This window comes from Equus caballus, chromosome 1 (assembly GCF_041296265.1).
Source record: "Equus caballus isolate H_3958 breed thoroughbred chromosome 1, TB-T2T, whole genome shotgun sequence".
Lineage (NCBI taxonomy): Eukaryota > Metazoa > Chordata > Mammalia > Perissodactyla > Equidae > Equus > Equus caballus.
In genome coordinates, this window is record NC_091684.1 from 148,630,874 (window position 1) to 148,650,060 (window position 19,187).

The 19,187-nt window shown below is 38.5% G+C and overlaps 1 protein-coding gene across 2 annotated transcripts in view; it reads left to right on the forward strand.

Moving 5' to 3' along the window:
* DNAAF4 (dynein axonemal assembly factor 4) overlaps nucleotides 1-19,187 on the forward strand; it is a 66,519-nt gene that overhangs the window by 31,835 nt on the left and 15,497 nt on the right. For both annotated transcript variants that reach the window (XM_014734035.3, XM_014734036.3), the window contains exons 5-6: nucleotides 15,520-15,665; nucleotides 17,398-17,507. In XM_014734035.3, the coding sequence (XP_014589521.1) occupies nucleotides 15,520-15,665; nucleotides 17,398-17,507 (256 nt within the window). The remainder of the gene's footprint in view (nucleotides 1-15,519; nucleotides 15,666-17,397; nucleotides 17,508-19,187) is intronic.

Consider the following 19,187-nt stretch of genomic DNA (forward strand, 5'->3'; position numbering starts at 1 on the left):
ATGACTATGAGGGCTTCCTCTTGTTAGAAAGAGCTTTGTTTAAAAGGGGAAGCCTCTTGGGCTCAGTTACTGGTATCAGCCTATTCTTCTATTGAACTAGTTTTGACTTGCTAAGTTACTAAAAACATTGTAGAGGGAGAGTGAGGCTTCAGGGTGTGAGGATTTGTCCCTTTTCAACTTGGAAGAACCAGGTACCCCTAAAGGCAGGGCAAAAGTAGGTCTAGAAAAACTAGGATTGGTTGAAAGTATGTAAGCAGAATTTGACAGGCAGATTTCCTCCCCTACCGTAACAGAAGATTGGAGGTTTACTTTCTATGTAGTTGAGGACTGAGTGAGATTCTGCTCTGAAAATACAGAGATTGAGAGAAAGTCTGCAATGTGAAAATCTAAATATTGATTCCTCCAGCCCTGTCCTCTCCCCTTAGCTCGTGGACATGCGCATGTGCAAGTCCAGTGCCTCTGGCATGCACATTGGAGAATTCCTCTACAGGGAAGCTAACTAGTGTGGGATGAATAAATCTTTCTGTAATGGCCCGGTAGTCGACAGACTTCAGATTCATGTGCACGGAACTTTCAGTCAGAATTTTTATACTTCATCTTTAAGATGAGCAGATGGCCAAGAAGCAAACAGAAAAATGTCACTTGGAACAATCAAGTAATGCAGGGAATAGGAGAAAACTTAAAAAGAACTATAGTTAATGTTCTCAGAGAGAAAAGAATGTATTTTAATCCTTAAACAAGAACAAGAGGCTGTAACAAAGAATATTAAGAGAACAAAATAGTTTGGAAATTAAAAATGATAAAAATTATGAATTTAATCAGATGGTTCAGATATAGTTAATTTTTTTTTTCAGAAAGTAGAACAAGATGGCAGATATAAAATAAAAAGATAAAACAACTGGAGTATCCATCCAGGATGTCCAACATTCAAATAACAGGAGTATTAGGAAGAGGGGAGAAAGAAACAGGAAAGGAAATAATTTTTAAAAAATTCTTTTTCTTTTTTTTTATTGAAACATAATTGACACATAACGTTATATTAGTTTCATGTGTACAGTGTAAGAATTTGGGGTATGTATATGTTACAAAATGATCACCACGGTAAGTCTAGTTAACATCCATCACCACACATAGTTACCTTTTTTTTTTTTTTTTTTTTTTTACTGGTGATGAGAACTTTTAAGATTAACTCTTTTTAACAACTTTCACATACAGGCATATCTTGGAGATATTGCAAGTTTGGTTCCAGACAACCGCAATAAAGCAAGTCATATGAATTTTTTGGTTTCCTGGTGTGTGCAAAAGTTATGTTTACACTATACTGTAGTCTGTTAAGTGTGCAATAGCATTATGTCTAAAAAAGCAATGCACATACCTTAACTAAAAATACTTTATTGCTAAAAAATGCTAACCATCATCTGAGGCTTCAGCGAGTTGTAATTTTTTTTCTGGTGGAGGGTCTTGTAAAAGAACAAAATATCTACAAAGCGCAATAAGGCGAAATGCAACAAAATGAGGTATGCCTGTATGTAACATGGTATTATTAACTATAGTCACCATGCTGTACATTACAATCCCAGGACTTATTTATTTTATAGCTAGAAGTTTGTACCTTTTGACCACCATCACCCATTTTGTCCACTGCCCCCCTCCCCATGCTCTGGCAACCATCAGTCTGTTCTCTGTATCTATGAGATTGGTTTTTTGTTTTAGACTCTACATGTAAGAAATAATTTTTAAAAATTTTTTTAACAATTTTCAAAACTTAAATCAATGAATTTCCAAATTAAAAGAGTTCATTAGGTCCAGCACAGTATATGTTAAGATTCATGCCAAAAGCACATTATCAGTACAATACCAGAAATTTCAGCACACTAGAGACAAATATAAGATCCCGAAAGCTTCCAGAGAGGAGAAACAGATCATGCACAAAGGACTGCCAGTGTTAGCATCTGTCCTGAAGACATGGATCGGTGCCTTCCAAATTCTGAGTGAAAATGATTTTCAATGTGGAATTCTATACCCAGTTTATTAATCAAGCGTGAGGCAAGAATAAAGACTTTTCAGACAAGTAAAGTCTAAATAATGTTTACTGCTCAGGTACACTGGGAATGGCATATGTTTTTGTTACATTTTGTTTTTTTATTGCAAATTTATAGAAAGGCAGTTAGTTTATGTGTATAGAGAACTTCTGTTGAGTTTGCTGATTAATTTTAACAATTCTTCATAATGAATTAGTTTTGAATTCTATCAAGGGTATTTGCTGTAACTTTTTCCTCATTTATTTAATAAGTATGTCAATTACATTAATAGATTTTCTGATGTAGAACCATTCTTGCATTCCTGTGATAAATGCTATTTGATCATGATGATTTTTATTTTTATTTTTTTTAATTGGAGTATAGTTGACATACAATATTGTATTAGTTTCAAGTGTGCAACCTAGCGATTGGACATTTATTTACATTACAAAATGATGACTCTGGTAAGACTAGTTACCATCTTTTATCATACAAATTTATTACAATATTGTTGACTATATTCCCTGTGCTGTATATTACATTCCCATGGCTTATTTATTTTATGACTGGAATTTTGTATCTCTTATCCCCTTCATCTATTTCACTCTTCCCCCTACCCCTCTCCCCTCTGCTGGCCACCAATTTATTCTCTCTCTCTGTGAGTCTGTTTCTATTTTGTTTTGTTTGTTCATTTGTTTTGTCTTTTTTTAGTTTCTACATATAAGTGAAATCATACAGTATTCTTCTTTCTCTGTCTGGCTTATTTCACTTAGCATAATACCCTCCAGATCCATTCATGTTTTCAAAAATAGGGAGAATTTCATTCTTTTTTATGGCTGTGTAGTATTCCATTGTAGATATATATCACATTTTCTTTATCTACTCGTCTACTGATGGACACTTAGGTTGCTTCCATACCTTGGCTATTGTAGATAATGCTGCAGTGAACATAGGGGTGCATATGTCTTTTTGAATTAGTGTTTTTCTTTGGATAAATACCCAGTAGTGGTCATGTTGATTTTTTTATACAGCTAAATTCAATTTGCTGATATTTTATAAATGATTTTTACATTTATTTGCATATTGAGATTCACTTACATTTTATCCTCTTCATACTGTCCTTGTCCGGATTTAATACCAAATTATACCAACCCCCTAAGTTATGGAGCTCTTTTCTTTTTCTATTCTTCAAAACAATTTAGTTGTATGTGAAATTTCTGTTGCTTGATGGTTTAATAAAACTGCCACTAATACTATCTAGGTATGAAGTATTTATGGAAGTACAGTTTACTTGCTATAATAGTTACCTCTTCATTCAGGTTTTCTATTTTTTCAAGTCAATTTTGGTCATTTGTTTTCTAGGAAATTGTTCATATCGTCTTTTCAAATTTATTGGCATACATTTGTCTTGTTTCCTTATCTCTACTCTGTCTATATTTATATACTTTTTTATTCCTAATACTGTTTTCTTTTTCTTTTTTTTTTTTTTCTTTTTTTTTATTAATGTTATGATAGATTACAAGCTTGTGAGATTTCAGTTGTACATTTTTGTTAGTCATGTTGTGGGTACACCACTTCCCCCTTCGTACCCTCCCCCCACCCCCCCTTTTCCCTGGTAACCACCGATCAGATCTCCTTCTCAATATACTAATTTCCACCTATGAGTGGAGTCATATAGAGATCGTCTTTCTCTGACTGACTTATTTCGCTTAACATAATGCCCTCGAGGTCCATCCACGTTGTTGTGAATGGGCCAATTTCGTCTTTTTTTATGGCTGAGTAGTATTCCATTGTGTATATATACCACATCTTCTTTATCCAGTCATCAGTTTCTGGGCATGTAGGCTGTTTCCACGTCTTGGCTATTGTAAATAATGCTGCGATGAACATAGGGGTGCAACGGACTCTTGAGATATCTGTTATCAGGTTCTTAGGATAGATACCCAGTAATGGGATGGCTGGGTCATAGGGTATTTCTATTTTTAACTTTTTGAGAAATCTCCATACTGTTTTCCATAGTGGCTGTACCAGTTTGCATTCCCACCAACAGTGTATGAGGGTTCCTCTTTCTCCACAACCTCTCCAACATTTGTCGTTCTTGGTTTTGGATGTTTTTGCCAATCTAACGGGGGTAAGGTGATATCTTAGTGTAGTTTTGATTTGCATTTCCCTGATGATTAGCGATGATGAACATCTTTTCATGTGTCTATTGGCCATATTCATATCTTCTTTTGAGAAATGTCTGTTCATGTCCTCTGCCCATTTTTTGATCGGGTTGTTTGTTTTTTTGTTGTTAAGCAGTGTGAGTTCTTTGTATATTATGGAGATTAACCCTTTGTCGGATAAGTGGCTTGTAAATATTTTTTCCCAATTAGTGAGCTGTTTTTTTGTTTCAATTCTGTTTTCCCTTGCCTTGAAGAAGCTCTTTAGTCTGATGAAGTCCCATTTGTTTATTCGTTCTATTGTTTCCCTCAGCTGAGGAGTTGCAGTGTCCGAAAAGATTCTTTTGAAACTGATGTCAAAGAGTGTACTGCCTATATTCTCTTCCAAAAGACTTATTGTCTCAGGCCTAATCTTTAGGTCTTTGATCCATTTTGAGTTTATTTTGGTGTGTGGTGAAAAAGAATGGTCAATTTTCAATCTTTTGCATGTGGCTGTCCAGTTTTCCCAGCACCATTTGTTGAAGAGACTTTCTTTTCTCCATTGTAGGCCCTCTGCTCCTTTGTCGAAGATTAGCTGTCCATAGATGTGTGGTTTTATCTCTGGGCTTTCAATTCTGTTCCATTGATCTGTGGACCTGTTTTTGTACCAGTACCATGCTGTTTTGATCACTGTAGCTTTGTAGTATGTTTTGAAATCGGGGATTGTGATTCCGCCGGCTTTGTTTTTCTTGCTCAGGATTGCTTTAGCAATTCGCGGTCTTTTGTTGCCCCATATGAATTTTAGGATTGTTTGTTCAATTTCTGTGAAGAATGTTCTTGGGATTCTGATTGGGATAGCATTGAATCTGTATATTGCTTTAGGTAGTATGGACATTTTAACTATGTTTATTCTTCCAATCCATATACAAGGAATGTTTTTCCATCTCTTTATGTCATCGCCTATTTCTTTCAAGAAAGTCTTGTAGTTTTCATTGTATAGATCCTTCACTTCCTTGGTTAGGTTTATCCCAAGGTATTTTATTCTTTTCATTGCGATTGTGAATGGGATAGAGTTCTTGAGTTCTTTTTCTGTTAGTTTATTGTTAGTGTATAGAAATGCTACTGATTTATGCACGTTAATTTTATACCCTGCTACTTTGCTGTAGTTGTTGATTATTTCTAATAGTTTTTCTGTGGATTCTTTGGGGTTTTCTATGTATAAGATCATGTCGTCTGCAAACAACGAGAGTTTTACTTCTTCGTTACCTATTTGGATTCCTTTTATTTCTTTTTCCTGCCGAATTGCTCTGGCCAGCACCTCCAGTACTATGTTGAATAGGAGAGGTGAAAGTGGGCACCCTTGTCTTGTTCCTGTCCTCAGAGGGATGGCTTTCAGCTTTTGTCCATTGAGTATGATGTTGGCTGTGGGTCTATCATATATGGCCTTTATTATGTTGAGGTACTTTCCTTCTATACCCATTTTACTGAGGGTTTTTATCATAAATGGGTGTTGGATCTTGTCGAATGCTTTCTCTGCATCTATTGAGATGATCATGTGGTTTTTGTTTTTCATTTTGTTGATGTAGTGTATCACGTTGATTGACTTGCGGATGTTGAACCATCCCTGTGTCCCTGGTATAAATCCCACTTGATCATGGTGTATAATCTTTTTGATGTATTGCTGTAATCGGTTTGCCAAAATTTTGTTGAGGATTTTTGCATCTATGTTCATCAGTGATATCGGCCTGTAGTTCTCCTTCTTTGTGTTGTCCTTGTCAGGTTTGGGGATCAGAGTGATGTTGGCTTCATAGAATGTGTTAGGGAGTTCTCCATCTTTCTCAATTTTCTGGAACAGTTTGAGGAGAATAGGTATTAAGTCTTCTTTGAATGTTTGGTAGAATTCTCCAGAGAAGCCGTCTGGTCCTGGACTCTTGTTTTTGGGGAGGTTTTTGATTACCGTTTCTATTTCCTTACTTGTGATTGGTCTATTCAGATTCTCCATTTCTTCCTGATTCAGTTTGGGGAGATTGTAGGAGTCTAGGAATTTGTCCATTTCTTCCAGGTTGTTCAATTTGTTGGCATATAGTTTTTCATAGTATTCTCTTATTATCTCTTGTATTTCATTGGTATCTGTTGTGATTTCTCCTCTGTCATTCCTGATTTTATTAATTTGCGATTTCTCTCTTCTTTTCTTGGTGAGTCTGGCTAGGGGGTTGTCAATTTTGTTAATTCTTTCGAAGAACCAACTCTTTGTTTCATTGATCCTTTCTATTGTCTTTTTTGTTTCAATATTGTTTATTTCTGCTCTTATTTTTATTATTTCCCTCCTTCTACTGACTCTGGGCTTTGATTGTTCTTCTTTTTCTAGTTCTGTTAGGTGTCGTTTGAGGTTGCTTACGTGAGCTTTTTCTTGTTTAGTGAGGTGAGCCTGTATTGCGATGAATTTCCCTCTTAGGACTGCTTTTGCTGCATCCCAAATGATTTGGTATGTCGTGTTCTCATTTTCATTTGTCTCCAGATAATATTTGATTTCTTCTTTAATTTCTTCAATGATCCATTGTTTGTTGAGAAGCGTGTTGTTTAGTCTCCACATTTTTGCACCTTTCTCTGCTTTTTTCTTGTAGTTGATTTCTAGTTTAATAGCGTTATGATCAGAAAAGATGCTTGATATTATTTCAACTCTCTTGTATTTATTGATGTTTGCTTTGGTTCCCAAAATATGGTCAGTCCTTGAGAATGTTCCATGTGCACTTGAGAAGAATGTGTAACCTGCTGTTTTTGGATGAAGTGTTCTATATATATCTATTAAGTCCATCTGGTCTAATTTTTCATTTAATTCTATTATTTCCTTGTTGATTTTCTGTCTGGATGTTCTGTCCATTGGTGTTAATGGTGTGTTGAGGTCCCCTACTATTATTGTATTGTTGTTGATGTCTTCTTTTAGTTCTATTAAGAGTTGCTTTACAAATTTTGGTGCTCCTGTGTTGGGTGCGTATATATTTATAAGTGTTATGTCTTCTTGGTGGAGAGTCCCTTTTATCATTATATACTGTCCCTCTTTATCTTTCTTTATCTGTTTTGTTTTGAAATCTACCTTGTCTGATATTAGTATAGCGACACCTGCTTTCTTTTGTTCATTATTAGCTTGGAGTATTGTTCTCCATCCCTTCACTCTGAGTCTGTGTTTGTCTTTGGGGCTGAGGTGTGTTTCCTGGAGGCAGCATATTGTTGGATCTTGTTCTTTGATCCATCCTGCCACTCTGTGTCTTTTGATTGGGGAGTTCAATCCATTTACATTTAGAGTGATTATTGAGACGTGGGGGCCTACCACTACCATTTTGTGTCTTGTTTTCCGGTTTTCTTCAGTTTCCTTTGTTTCTCGTCCCATGGTTTAATCTGTTCTGATGTAGAGCTGCTACTCTCTGTTGTTGTCCTTCTACTTATCTCCTCTGCTCTTGGTTTTGTAGCCCCTTTCCTTTTTTGGATTTTTCAGGAATGAGGGTTTTCCTGAGGATTTCCTGAAGAGGAGGTTTTGTGGCAATGAACTCCCTTAATTTTTGTTTACCTGGGAAAGTTTTTATTTCTCCATCGTATTTGAAGGATATTTTCGCTGGATAGAGAATTCTCGGCTGTAGATTTTTGTCCTTCAGATTTTTGAATATATCATTCCACTCTCTTCTAGCCTGTAAAGTTTCTGCTGAGAAATCTGCTGATAGCCTGATGGGGGTTCCTTTGTAGGTTAGTTTCTTTTGCCTGGCTGTCCTTAATATTTTCTCCTTGTCGTTGACTTTTGCTAGCTTCACTACTATATGCCGTGGAGTTGGTCTTCTTGCATTGATAAAGTTTGGAGATCTATTGGCTTCTGTCACCTGAAGATCCATCTCCCTCACCAGATTTGGGAAGTTCTCAGCCATTATTTCTTTGAATAGGTTTTCTGCCCCTTTCTCCTTCTCTTCTCCCTCTGGTATACCTATAATCCTTACGTTGCATCTCCTAATTGTGTCTGATAATTCTCGGAGAGTTTCTTCATTTCTTTTAAGTCTTGCTTCTCTCTCCTCCTCTGCCTGCAGCAATTCTATATTGCCATCTTCCAAATTGCTAATTCTTTCCTCCATATTATCGGCCCTACTGTTCAGAGCATCTAGATTTTTCTTAATCTCCTCTATTGTGTTCTTCATTTCCAATATTTCTGTTTGGTTCTTCTTTATTGTATCAAACTCTTTTGTGACATAGCTCCTGAACTCGTTGAGTTGTCGGTCAGAATTCTCTCTTAACTCATTGAGAATCCTAATGATGGCTGTTTTGAAGTCATCATCATTTAGGTTATATATCTCATTTTCTTTGGGATTGTTTTCTGTGTATTTGTTACTTTCTTTCTGTTCTGGAGATTTAATGTATTTTTTCATATTGCTTGATGATGTTGATTTGTGCCTCCGCATGGAGATAGAGTTTAGTTGCTCCTTTCACTTGTTTCAGCTGCTGTGGTGGGGGGAGCAGCTGTTTATACTTCACCAACCAGGAACCCTGTCCGCAGTTGCTAACTGGGCCTGGGCCCCTCTTCGTAGCCACAGTGGCCCTTTGGATTCCCTCCTCTGCCGTGGGGGCCGTCACAGGGGGGCTTCAGCCTGCAGGTGCCTACTGTTGTTGCCCACCTAGATGCGCTCTCTCCTTGGGGTCTGCAACGGTGTTATGGGCTTTTCCAGCGGCCAGGGGTGGGATCCCTTATATTTGTCGCTCCGTTGCTGTCGGCACCCACCAAATCTCACTTGTCCTCTGTGGGTCGCAGGAGAGCTATTGGCATCTTCTACAGTCTGTGGTTAGTACACCTAGCTATGCTGCTTTTGCCCTGGGGTCTTCCAGCCTTGTGGCTGGTGGCTGGGTGCCTTCTACTGGTGCTGTGCAGAGGCTTTCCCTAAGGCTGCTGTGAGCCTGTAGGGTTTCCCCCTAGGCTACTAAGCTGGGTCTCTGGAACTCTCTCCAGCCCCAGTCCTCTCCGAGATCTCCGGCAATCCCTAGCCTCACGGGGTGGGCAACGGCAGCTGGGGGTCGCCCCGCCCTCTGGGATTCTCTCCGGGCCTCTCCCAGAGCCGTGAATGCTCAGCGTGGCCCCTCTGCTAACGGCAGACAGAGAGTTTTGTCTGCTGCCCAGGCGGAGCTCCAGCGCTTCCCCTCCGGGTCGCCGAACCGGCCTTTGAAAGTTCCCCCAGCCCCGGTCCTCTCCGAGATCTCCGGCAATCCCTAGTCCCACGGGGCGGGCAACGGCAGCTGGGGGTCGCCCCGCCCTCTGGGCTTCTCTCCGGGCCTCTGCCGGGAGCCCTGAATGCTGGGCGTGGCCCCTCTGCTAATGGCAGACAGAGAGTTTTGTCTGCTGCCTGGCGGAGCTCTGGCGCTTCCCCTCCGGGTCGCCGAACCGGCCTTTGAAAGTTCCCCCACCCCGGTCCTCTCCGATCCTCTCCGAGATCTCCGGCAATCCCTAGCCCCACGGGGCGGGCAACGACAGCTGGGGGTCGCCCCGCCCTCTGGGATTCTCTCCGGGCCTCTCCCGGAGCCGTGAATGCTCAGTGTGGCCCCTCTGCTAACGGCAGACAGAGAGTTTTGTCTGCTGCCCGGGCGGAGCTCCGGCGCTTCCCCTCCGGGTCGCCAAACCGGCCTTTGAAAGTTCCCCCAGCCCCGGTCCTCTCCGAGATCTCCGGCAATCCCTAGTCCCACGGGGCGGGCAACGGCAGCTGGGAGACCTCCGTGCCCTCCGTGTCTCTCTCTGGGACCCTCCAGGCGCCCCGAGCACCAGGCTGGGTCTCCCCGCCAATGGCGGGGAGAGACTCTCCCCGCGGGCTCAGGTGTGCAACTCCAAAGTTTCCCTCTGCGTTTAGGAGTAATTGCGGGGGGTTTAGGTAGGGTTCTGGTCACCTGTTTCCACCGTTGCTCCTCTGTTGTGTTCTCGCTCCTGCCCTAGATGTGTGTGGATCCTCTGGGGGCGTCCGTTGGAAGAAAGCCACTTGCGGGTACTAGGCTGCCCGTCGGGGTCGGAGAGTTTTCACCTATTTCCACATCCTCCCGGAGGAAAGTCCATCCGCCTTCCAATGTATAGTCGCGTGGGTGTCTCAGACGTCCTGAGATGCTGTCTGGATATCCTTTGTCAAGCGATAAGTGTCCAAATAATTGTAGACTCGAAGGGCGAGAGACAAAGAGGACTACTCATGGCGCCATCTTGGCTCTCCATCCCTCTGTTTTATTTTTCTTTGACCAACTACTGCAGCATTTTGCAAATTTTATTAGTCTGTTCAAAAAAGGAGTTTTTGGTTTTATTGATCCTTTTTATTGTTTCTTTGTTTTCTATTCCATTAATTCCTGTATTTATTTTTATTTTGCCTCTTCTGATTTCTTTGAGTTAGTTTCCTGTTATTTTTCCAACTGGTTTTCATTAATTTTTGAATCTTTTAATACATGCATATGAAACTATAATTTTTTCTCTTAAGTACTGTGTTAATGCATTCACCAAGCCTTGAAATCTTGTGTTTTCGTTGTCATTTAGTTGCACATTTTTGTCACCCATCATAATTTTTTTTCTTTGGCCTTTGAATTCTTAGGAAGAATTTTTTTTTTACATTTCCAAATGTATAACATGGGAGTGACCATCATTCTCATATTTAAAATTTCCTGGGTCATTATGTTACAGATGTGTTTAAAAGTCTTTTCTAGTTTGCTGGTGCGTATTTGTGTTTATCCTGAGGCTTTCTTTTAATAAACTATGGGCTGTTTAGGAACTACTCAGACATAAAAAAGACAAACTTGTGCCATTTGTGACAAGACAATGGACCTTGGGGGTATTATGCTGAGCAAAATAAGTCAGACAGAGAAAGACAAATACCATATGATTTCACTCATATGTGGAAGATAAACAAACACATAGATAAAGAGAATAGATTAGTGGTTACCAGAGGAGAAAAGGGTTGAGGAGAAGGCAAAAGGGGCACATATGTGTGGTGACAGATTATAACCGGACTGTTGGTGGTGAGCACAGTGCAGTCTATACAGAAACTGAAATACAGTGATGTGCACCTGAAATTTACACAGTGTTGTAAGCCAATATGATCCTAATAAAATAATTTAAAAAACAACAATAACAAAAAACTATAGGCCATTTAGATTAATTATTATACATAAAATATATCCTGATGTCTTGGGATTTCTTTCTACTGTATAACTTTGTGATTTATATTTACCAGACTTTCTTTTTGGTTCTTCTTTCTATCTTTTTTGCCTTGGATTAAAGAAGTTTTCTTAATTACCTCCTTTCCTTTCTATTAATTTGAAAGGTGTGCATTCTATTTTTGTTTTTTGAATGATCAATATTAATTTTTTGTAACTACTTTGATATTTAGATATAATTCCAATTATTATGTTTTTAACATGCATACTAAACAAAGCCTAAAGTTAATCTCTAGGGGCCAGCCCTGTGATGCAGTGATTAAGTTCACAGGTTCTGCTTCAGTGGCCCGGGGTTTGCTGGTTTGGATCCCGGACTTACACACTACTTGGCAAGCCATGCTGTAGTAGGCATCCCAGATAAAGAAGAGGAAGATGGGCACAGATGTTAGCTCAGGGCTAGTCTTCCTCCGAAAAAAGAGGAGGATTGGCGGCAGATGTTAGCTGAAGGCTAATCTTCCTCAAAAGAAAAAATATGTATAAAAAAATAAAATAAAGTTAATCTCTACCATACTTGTAAATATTACAAGGAAATTTAATACGTGAACTCCAGTCATACTCATTTTTTGTGGTATTCTCTAAACATTTTATTCTACATTTTTGGGGAGGGGTCAATTGACTTCTTACTTTTAAACTCCTAAATTTAGTCATTATTGTTAGTGTGGGTTTTTTACCCAGTACATAGTTACTGATATTTTGATTGGCCCATGTTTACTGATTTTTTAATTTATCTTTGCTTCTTCTTGCTTCTTGCCTCTTGTCTCTCTTTCTGGGTCCAATTACCTTCCCTTTAAGTAAATCCTTTAGTAGTTCTTTAATGAACGTCTGTGAGTGTTACATTCACTTATTTTTATTTCACACTTGTTATTGAAGGATGATTTAGCTGGCTGTATAATTCAAGGTTGACAGTTATTTTCCATCCGTAATTTGAAGATAGATTTCTGTTGCCTTCTATTCTCTAATGTTGCTGCTGAGAATTCTCCTCTTGATTCAACTATGGATCCTTTATGAGGTAATCCATCCTTTGTCTCTGGTTGCTTTAACATTGTTCACTTTGGTGCACTTTGATTTTATTAGTTTAAGTGCAGTTTTATATTTATTTGTCTCATAATACCAGAACTTGGAGTATACTTTCCTTCAAAGAACTTATATCTTCCATCAATTTTGGGAAGTTCTCAGCTATTGTCTTCAAATATTACCTTCCTCTATTCTCTTTATCTTTCTTGGCTGCATTCTGTGTAATATCCTCAGATCTATCTTCTGTTTGCAAATTTTTTTCAACTATGCTTAATGTGTTGTTAAACTTGTCCTAAAGGTTTTAAATTTCAGTGACACTATTTTTCATTTTGGAAGTTCTATTTGTTTTTTTCACACCTGTTTGTTCTTTTGTCATTAGCTTCTTAGTTTTTCATGATGGATTTTAGTCTGTCTTAGGAAGCATGTTTAAAATTATTATAGTTTATTTCAGATCGTTTTATTTCAGATTCTCAGGGGGCCAGCCCTCCTGTTTCTTGTGTCTGCTGACTGTTCTTTACACTGTATTGTTTCTTTATGTGACTTGTACTTTTTGTTTCTGTGCTTACCTTCAGCAGGGATGTTTTTGTGTGTACATATGAGGAAATCTCATATGTTCTGGTTTGCAGAAGTAAGAATTGCTCCCAAGGGATATCTGAACTATTGATTTCTCACAAGAGACATTTTTCTCCTCCTATCAAGAGCCCCAGAAAGAGACAGGCTTCACTTTCCTGGACTAGTGGACAGAGGTTCTTTTCACTGAGGGTGCAGCTCTTGCAAAGTTCTAGTGGGATTTCCAGCTCCCCACCTTGGTGCCTATATCAGCCTTAAATTTCCAGCCTTTGGCCTTTTTCTTTGCTTACTTTAGAACTGAATTATATACTTGAATCTTTTGTTTATTTACTATTTTTCATCCAGCGTTGTATGTGTTCTTAGCATTTTATCTGTTTGTAAAATGATTTGTTATAGTTTGTAAAAACTCTAACCTGTGCTGCTAGAAGCAGAAAGCTAATTTCTTTTTGTGTTTTGCTATTTGTCTTATTTTACTGCAAGAGTTTGAAAGTTAGATATCCTATTTTTAATGTAACTAGTGGTCACTTTAATATTTTTCATAAGCATTTATAAATGTTTATTTACTTTTCTTTTGCAAAATGATTTTTTTATTTTTCATTATGGAAGAGTAGTGCATATTCCCTCCCTGTTGTGTATACTAATAATCATTAGTATAATCATTTGAAGTTATATGCTTCATTTTTACTTTTTATTCTATTTACCTTCTGTTGTACTAACATTTAAAAATCTTACTCACAACAGTTTTTAGTGTGTTATCCACTGTTTTAGAAAAGCTGTCTTTTTTCATTTTTACCCTCGAGTTTCCCACTCCTGCATTCTTAATTTTGTTTTTCTATGTTCTGGAACATTTCTTTGTGCAGTTTATTCAGAAAAGATGGCTAGGTGGTGTATTAACTTAGTTCTTGCATATCTAGGAATGTCTTTTGCCTTCACAAGTGAACAGCAGTTTACATGGATATAAAATTCTTGGAACATTATATTTGGTAGGTTCAAGCTGTTATAATAAAGAGATCCAAAATTACAGATCAAATAAGGTGGAGATTTAGTTCTCTGTAATTAACACTTGTTATGTAGCAGTGATCTATCTAGGCCTAATAGATGACTTTGTTCCACAAGGCTATCCAGGCTGGTGGGGCCACCTCTGTCATCACATCATTTGGCTTCTATCTCTGGTTCCAAGGTGGGTGCTGCAGTTGGCATTGTTTTTTAGTCAGTGGGGAGGGGAAAAGAGGAAGTCCGCATCAAAGAGATTTACCTGTAAGATGATGACCTATCTATAAGTTGTATACTTTGCTTCTGTTCACGTTCTGTTGTCTCAGATTTGGCACATTAACCACACCTAATCTTAAGGGAGGCTAGGTTATGTAGATTCTAGCCTAGTATAGTCATGTGCCTATCTTCTAACTCAAATTCTATTATTAAAAGGAAGAGCAGAGAGTGAATAGGATATTGGGAGATAGCAGTCTCAACTACAAGCATCTGTAGAAAATTTTTGCTCAAATTTTTTGTTGGTGTTGCTTTCTTGTTTGTTCAAGACCTTATTCTTTCCTTCCTACTCCCCTCCTCCCTCCCTTTGAAATGTCAATTCAGGCCATTTTCAAATTTTTTAAGTTGAAAATTTTGTTTCTTATCTTATTTGTATGTGTACATTTTATATCAAGGATGTTAACTCTGTCATATTTGTGCAAAATCTTTTTTAATACCAATTTTAATATTTACCTTTTAAATCTGTGTATCATATTTTTGGTACTTTTGCACTATTTAGTACCTTTCTTTCCTTTTATTCATATAGTTTATATCCTAACACATAGATTAGTTTCTCCTCTTACATTGGCTTAACAATTATGACATCCAACTACCTTTATAAAAATGTATAGCTTTTCATTACTACTCTTTGCCTGTTCTCGTTAGCTCTCTCTGGTGGCTGAGGAACTTTTATACCATCACAAGGAAGCTTATGGAATATATTGATAGGAGCTTAAGGAAGTAGAGGTGGTGTTGGCAGTGATGGCTTGGCCTCCATACCCTCCTCTAGACTTGATGTAGAGTTGCCTGGAGTGCCCTCCCCTAGAGCAAATGTAAACTAGACACTGTGTGGTTCAACAAAGGAGATCCCAGAAAAGTAGCTGGGGTCATTGATTAAAGAACAAACGACTAGCTGCCATACTTTCAGTGATGGATTTTACATGCCTTCTTGCAGAAAGTATCTTTGGTTTATTTGCATAGGATTTTAGAAGTAACTTTGATGTGTAATTACTTTAAAAATCAGTTTGAGGGGCCAGCCCCATGGGCAAGTGGTTAAGTTTGCACACTCCACCTCCGTGGCCCAGGGTTTCACCGATTTGGATCCTGGGCACGGACATAGCACCGCTCATCAAGCCATGCTGAGGTGGTGTCCCACGTGCCACAACTAGAAGGACCCACAACTGGAATATACGACTATGTACGGGGAGGCTTTGGAGAGAAGAAGGAAAAATTTAAAAAATAATAATAATAAAAATCAGTTTGATTGTTAACCAGAAAGTGAAAGGTAAATAACTTACTCACTAATATTGTTTTTGAAGGGAGAAGTTCAGAGAATATATTTTTTGACAAGTTAAAGGAAGACAGTATTCCTGCTCCTCGTTCTGTGGGCAGTATTAAAATCAACTTCACTCCTCGAGTCTTCCCCACTGCTCTCCGGGAATCACAAGTAGCAGAAGAAGAGGAGGTAGGTGTACTTGCTGTTAGTTACAATGACCACAAAGGAGAATACTTTATTTTTTATTTCATCTATTGAAACTAGTACTGAGTCTGAATTTCTTAAGTATTCATTACACTAGAGATATGACTTCATGGAATATATGTATATATATTTTTTTTGGTGAGAAAGATTGGCCCTGAGCTAACATCTGTTGCCAGTCTTCCTCTTTCTTGTATGTGGTACCCTGCCACAACATGGCTTGATGAGCAGTGTGCAAGTCCACACCCAGGATCCTAACCCACAAACCCCAGGCTGCCAAAGCAAAACACTCAAACTTAACCACTAAGCCAGTGGACCAGCCCTGAGAAAAATATATTTTGCAGGATTTTTTTTGGCTCCAGAATGCTGAGAGAACACTGATTTAATATACAGTATTGTTGCTTATTCCAGGAAATAAACCGTTGCACATGCCATTTATTTTATCAAATACATTATTTTCTATAATAGATTTGTAAACTTGGATCAGTGTGTGTTGTGGTAAGAAGAGATTTGGAAATTTATTATTAATATATTATTGTCATTAATTATTAATATCGGGTATTTATAATGTGGTGTTTTGGAATTAATATCTTTCATTCATTTATAAATTCCTGAGCTCTGGGATTTTGAATATTGTATCCTTAGTTATAGAAGCACTAAGAACTGCATTGTTTTACTGTAAGGTGTGAACTGATACTCCTCTCAATTGAAAACTTGTGGAAATAATTGAAGATCCTTATGACATAAGGGCAATTTATCAATATTAACTTTTTTCTTAGTATTAAATAGTACATTATTTCTATATTATTTATAAAAGTATTTTTGTAATTATAAAATTATAACTTTTTAAAAATCAGGGGCTGGCACTGTGGCCAAGTGGCTAAGTTTACACGCTTGGCTTCAGTGGCCCAGGGTTTCGCTGGGTTCAGACCCTGGGTGTGGACATGGCACCGCTCATCAGGCCATGCTGAGGCAGCGTCCCACATAGCACAACCAGAAGGACCCACAACTAGAATATACAACTGTGTACTGGTGGGCTTTGAGGAGAAGAAAAAAGTAAAAAAAAAGAAAAAGATTGGCAACAGGTATTAGCTCAGGTGCCAATCTTTAGAAAAAAATAAAAAATAAAAATCATTTATATATTTTTCAGTATAGAAAAATAAAAATATATTATAAACAAGAAAATTAAAATAATACTGACGTAAACTCCCAGAAATTTGGATGAAAATTTGATCTTAATCAGCTAGTAAAGTTTAAAAAAAGTGTAAAAATGTATAAAAACTGGAAGTTTAAAAGTGTTATCACCAAATAGTGTATTAGTCTGCTTGGGCTGCTGTAAGAAAATACCATAGACTGGGTGATGGAAACAACAGCCATTTCTCTCTCAGACTTCTGGAGGCAGGGAGGTCCAAGGTCAGGGTGCTGGGGTGGGGGCTGAAGGGAAGAGCATGTGTTCTGGTCTCTTCCTCTAAGGACACTAATCCTATCATGGGGCCCCCACCCTCATGACGTCATCTAAACCTAATCACCTCCCAAAGGCCCCAGCTCCAAATACCATCACATTGGTGGAAAGGGTTTCAATAAGAATTTTGGGGGGCACAAACGTTCAGTCCATAACAAAGAGTATTTCCATCTTATGTAGGAAGGTGGAAAATCTAAAAGTAGCTGTTAATAAAAATAAGACCTTTGTGTCCTTCATTAGACTTCATTTTCATTTCAGTGGCTGCACAAACAAGCAGAGGCACGAAGAGCAATGAATACGGATATTCCTGAACTTTATGATTTAAAAGAAGAAGAAAAGAACCCAGAATGGTTGAAGGACAAAGGGAAGTAAGTTATTTGAACTCTGGCCATGAGATTTATAGTAAATTTATGTAGACATTAGTACTTATCATATTTTCTAGATACCTTGATATATGTGTTTGTATGAGTGGTTTTGGGGAGAGACAATGCAAGTAAGCAAATTCGTAAATTTGAAAGTAAGTAAATCCATATTAAAAAAGTCAGATCTTATAACAATTAAGTAAGGATCTTTTTTAAATCTGTTTTTGTATTTAAGTGTCATAGAAGTGAAAAAATCACATCTTTTGGATTGCTTATTAAAATCCCTTATATTTAACATGTCATTCCTAATACCTCCCTTAAAAACATGTTTCTTAAAAACTAGAGCTTCTTTGATTATTTATATCCATTTTTAAGAGTACCAAATGATTTTATAAATTATTATTTTACATTTAGGCAATCTTTTTCGTTATATGTGAATTCTGGTACGTTCTGGATGGCAATTTGAGTTATTTTGAGGCAACTGTAGATATTTATTGTGATGAGGATTTTTAGGCTGCTTAATTTTAAAATGGCTTATGATGAGGATTTTTAGGCTGGTTAGTTTTAAAACTACAGATGAGATTCAGGCTCCAAGGAGTGGAATTTGTTTGCCCCTTTGTTGGGAAACATTTACATTTCTAAGGGAAACCTCTATCTGTGAAGATGCCTCCCTCTCTGTGCCAGGAAGAGGGGGGGATGGTCTTATCTCTAGAGGCTCTTGGTCAATGCCAGAGGCAAGAACTTAAGTTGGTTGCTGTCTGGGAATCTCATGTAACTGGTTTAGGGTGGTGGTGTCTAACTTTTCTAACCTTTACTTAATCCGATTTGATTCTTGTCTAAAAGTCATGGGATCACCCAATGACCAGACCCCACCCGCACTGATACCATTTTAACTTTTTTTTCATGTTCTTTCCTTTGTCTTGTAAAGAGATGAATCATATACCTATGCCTTATAAAATTAGCCCTAACCCTCAACTCGGGGCAGCAGCAGGAGCTCTGACTGCCCGTGGGTCCTGTCCCCACGCACCAGCTCTGCCTGCCCATGGGTCCTGTCCCCATGCCAGCGGGGGCAGCAGCAGCAGCTCTGCCTGCCCATGGGCTCTGTCCCCATGCCAGCGGGGGCAGCAGCAGCAGCTCTGCCTGCCCATGGGCTCTGTCCCCATGCCAGCGGGGGCAGCAGAAGCGGCGGCAGCAGAAGCTCTGACTGCCCATGGGTCCTGTCCCCATGCTATTCCACACTATTTTCTGAATAAAAGAGCACTACTGCCAGATCTTGAGAGTCTAAGAAATCTTTCTTTCGACTCCTCGGCTCACCGATCCCGCATCAATTGTATCTCATTATATATACTTTTGTATTATTTTCTTATTGCTACCATAACAAACTGTCACAAACTTAGTGGCTTAAAACCATACAAATTTATTATCTTACAGTTCTGGAGGTCAGAAGTCCAAAATGGGTTTCACTGGGCTACAATCAAGGTATCAATTGCAATCCTTCTGGAGGCTCTAGGAGAGAACCCATTTCCTTGCATTTTCCAGCATGGAGGCTGCCCATATTCCTTGATATAGCCCCAGCCTGCAATTGCATCATTCTGACTTTGCTTTGTCACATCTCCTTTTCTGACTCTGATTCTCCTGCCTCCCTCTTTCTTTTATAGGGACTCTTGTGTTTATATTAGTCCCACT